General features: G+C 57.6%; 1 protein-coding gene across 1 annotated transcript in view; it reads right to left on the reverse strand.

Annotated features, from left to right (window-relative positions):
* The window catches only part of LOC108535301 (signal-induced proliferation-associated 1-like protein 3), a 10,706-nt gene extending 8,959 nt beyond the window's left edge, over positions 1-1,747 (reverse strand). The window contains exon 1 of the mRNA XM_017881237.1: positions 1,452-1,747. Within this exon, the coding sequence (XP_017736726.1) occupies positions 1,452-1,665 (214 nt within the window). The 5' untranslated portion in view covers positions 1,666-1,747. The remainder of the gene's footprint in view (positions 1-1,451) is intronic.
* Between the last annotated feature and the right edge of the window lie 616 nt (positions 1,748-2,363).

The raw sequence follows: 2,363 nt of genomic DNA on the forward strand, positions 1-2,363 counted from the left end.
TTGGAAGAAAACTACTATGCTATGAACACACCTACCAAAGTTAACGAGAACTCCTTTAGCCTTTTCCACTCATGTGAATTGCATGGGAAAACATATATATCTTCATTGAAAACCCCACACCTCCCGGCAAGCTGAAACCACTCTGACCTGCACTCTGCACTCCCTGCCAGCCCCTTTCCGGCTCCCGGGGAGGCACCGCTTCCTCCTGGGACTTTCTGCTACTGCCACCCCTCCCCCATAACCTTCTGTGGTTCATCTATTAATTTTATAAGGAAGGAAAAAGCTCCCTAGGCGACTGTGACGCACAGCCTGGGAGAGAAATCAGTGCCACCAGCCAGGCTCCCTCAGCTTTCTCACACGGGGTGCACAGCTCCCAGACATGCCAAGTGCATGGAGCAGCTGGGAGTGCGTAGGGGGCTTTGGCTGCCCAAGCCCTTTCCTGTGGCCTATGGTTGGTAGGGTCGGTGTCTGGGCAGCTCTGCCTTCTGCAGACAACACTACAACCGCTGATGGCATCTGGGTCTCCAGGGAGAGACCTGAGGCCTTCCTCACTTCCCACTATCCCGGAACCGGCCATCCTGGCACCAGCCGTCCTGGCCCCAGGATGCTTGGAGACCCACATGAGAGAGGAGATGCCCCCAGCTGCCCGGCCCCCTGTCCCCATGGACTCCCAGCACATAAAGGGCCCTGGGTGGCAGAACAACCCTGTCCACTGCTCCAGGGAAGCCAGGGAGTGAGGATCTCTGCAGGCCTGGTATGGGGAACCCCCAACCCAGAATCAAGGTCTTGGCAGGACCCTCAGGGCACTGAAAGTCTTCATTCCCTCTTCTGGCTCCCAAATCTGGGGCTGAAAACCCAAATGTCCTCAGGGACACAGATTTTTTTTTTCCCCCCAGACACGGGGTCTTGCACTGTCGCCCAGGCTGGAGTGCATTGGTATGATCACAGCTCACCACGCAGCCTCCCTCTCCTGGGCTCAAGTGATCCTCCTGCCTCAGCCTCCAGAGTGGCTGGGACTACAGGTGTGCACTGCCATGTGTCACTTATGTTTTTCTCTTTTGTAGAGACTGGGTCTTACTATGTGGCCCAGGCTGGTCTCAAACTCCTGGCCTCAAGTGATCTTCTTGCCTCGGACTCTCAGAGTGCTGGCATTACAGGTGTGAACCACTGTGCTTGGTCTCATGTGTTTTCCATGCAGTGTTTTGTGTAATTGTCATGGCAGCCTCAAGCATGGTGACTTTCACTTGTCGGTCAACATGATAACTCGCATCAAAGAGATGAAGACACTTGCCCAGGGCTGCATGGTAAGCAAGTGATGGGGCAGGACTGGAACCCCGCTCCGATTCTGGAACCTGAGTGGGTATCCCTGCAAAGCCACGAGGCCCTCCATAAATCCCTCTAGAACAGAGGAGGGTGTGGGGGCCCGGCGGGACTGGGTGGAAGGCGCCTACCTTCATATGCCTTGGCTGCGTTCACCAGGCTGGACCACTCGAGGCCAGCAGCCGTGTCAGGCAGGGGCATCATCCCAGGGTCCAGGCGCCGCAGGGGGCGGTCCCGCCCATCAGCCAGCGAGAGCTCCGAGGCTGAGATGGTGGCTGGATGGGGAGGGTGGAGATGGCAGTGGTTCAGCATGACAACGCCGGGGACACAAATACATGAAGACATTCCATTGCTTATGCAGAGACGCTACGTGTCCGGGACAACCTCCAGCAGGGTAAGGGGTCTGGGAGCACTGTCTAGGGAAGCCTGACTTTAAACAAGGTGCTGGGCCAGGCCTGGTAGAGACGTCATCTGGACAAAACTCTGACGAGGAGGAGGGAGTGCGCCAGGGGGACACCTGGGGGAGGAACATTCCAGGCAGACGGAACAGCCAGTGCTAAATCCCTGAGGCAGGAGTGCGCCTGGAAGGTTTAAGGAACACGGAGGCGGCCCCTATGGCTGGGTGAGGGTGAGCAAGGGAGGAAGCAGCAGGAGGCGAGGACAGAGGCAACACAGCTGCACCATGCAGGTCCTGTGGGCCCCAACGGCGACGGTGTTCTCACCCTGAGTGTAACGGAGCCCTGGAAGGCTCCCTCTGGGCGCATGTGGGGGGAGGCAGGGAGCAGGTAGGAGCTGTAACCATGACCCACAAGAGAGACAGTGACGCTGCGCAGGACCAGGGTGGGGCCATGGTAGGACCCAGGGGCAGATTCTGGGCCTACTTTTCAGGGGCTGCCAATAGGATTTCCTGAGGGATGGATATGGCTGTGAAACAAAGAGAAGGGCCAAGATTGCAGCTCTGATCAGGAAGGCTCGGGTGGGGGATAAGACATCTGTTTCTGGAGGTGCTTTGTGGAGATGGCCCTGGACACCCCAAGGAGACG

The sequence above is a fragment of the Rhinopithecus bieti genome, unplaced genomic scaffold (genome assembly GCF_001698545.2).
Source record: "Rhinopithecus bieti isolate Rb0 unplaced genomic scaffold, ASM169854v2 scaffold_425, whole genome shotgun sequence".
In the NCBI taxonomy this organism is placed as follows: Eukaryota; Metazoa; Chordata; class Mammalia; order Primates; family Cercopithecidae; genus Rhinopithecus; species Rhinopithecus bieti.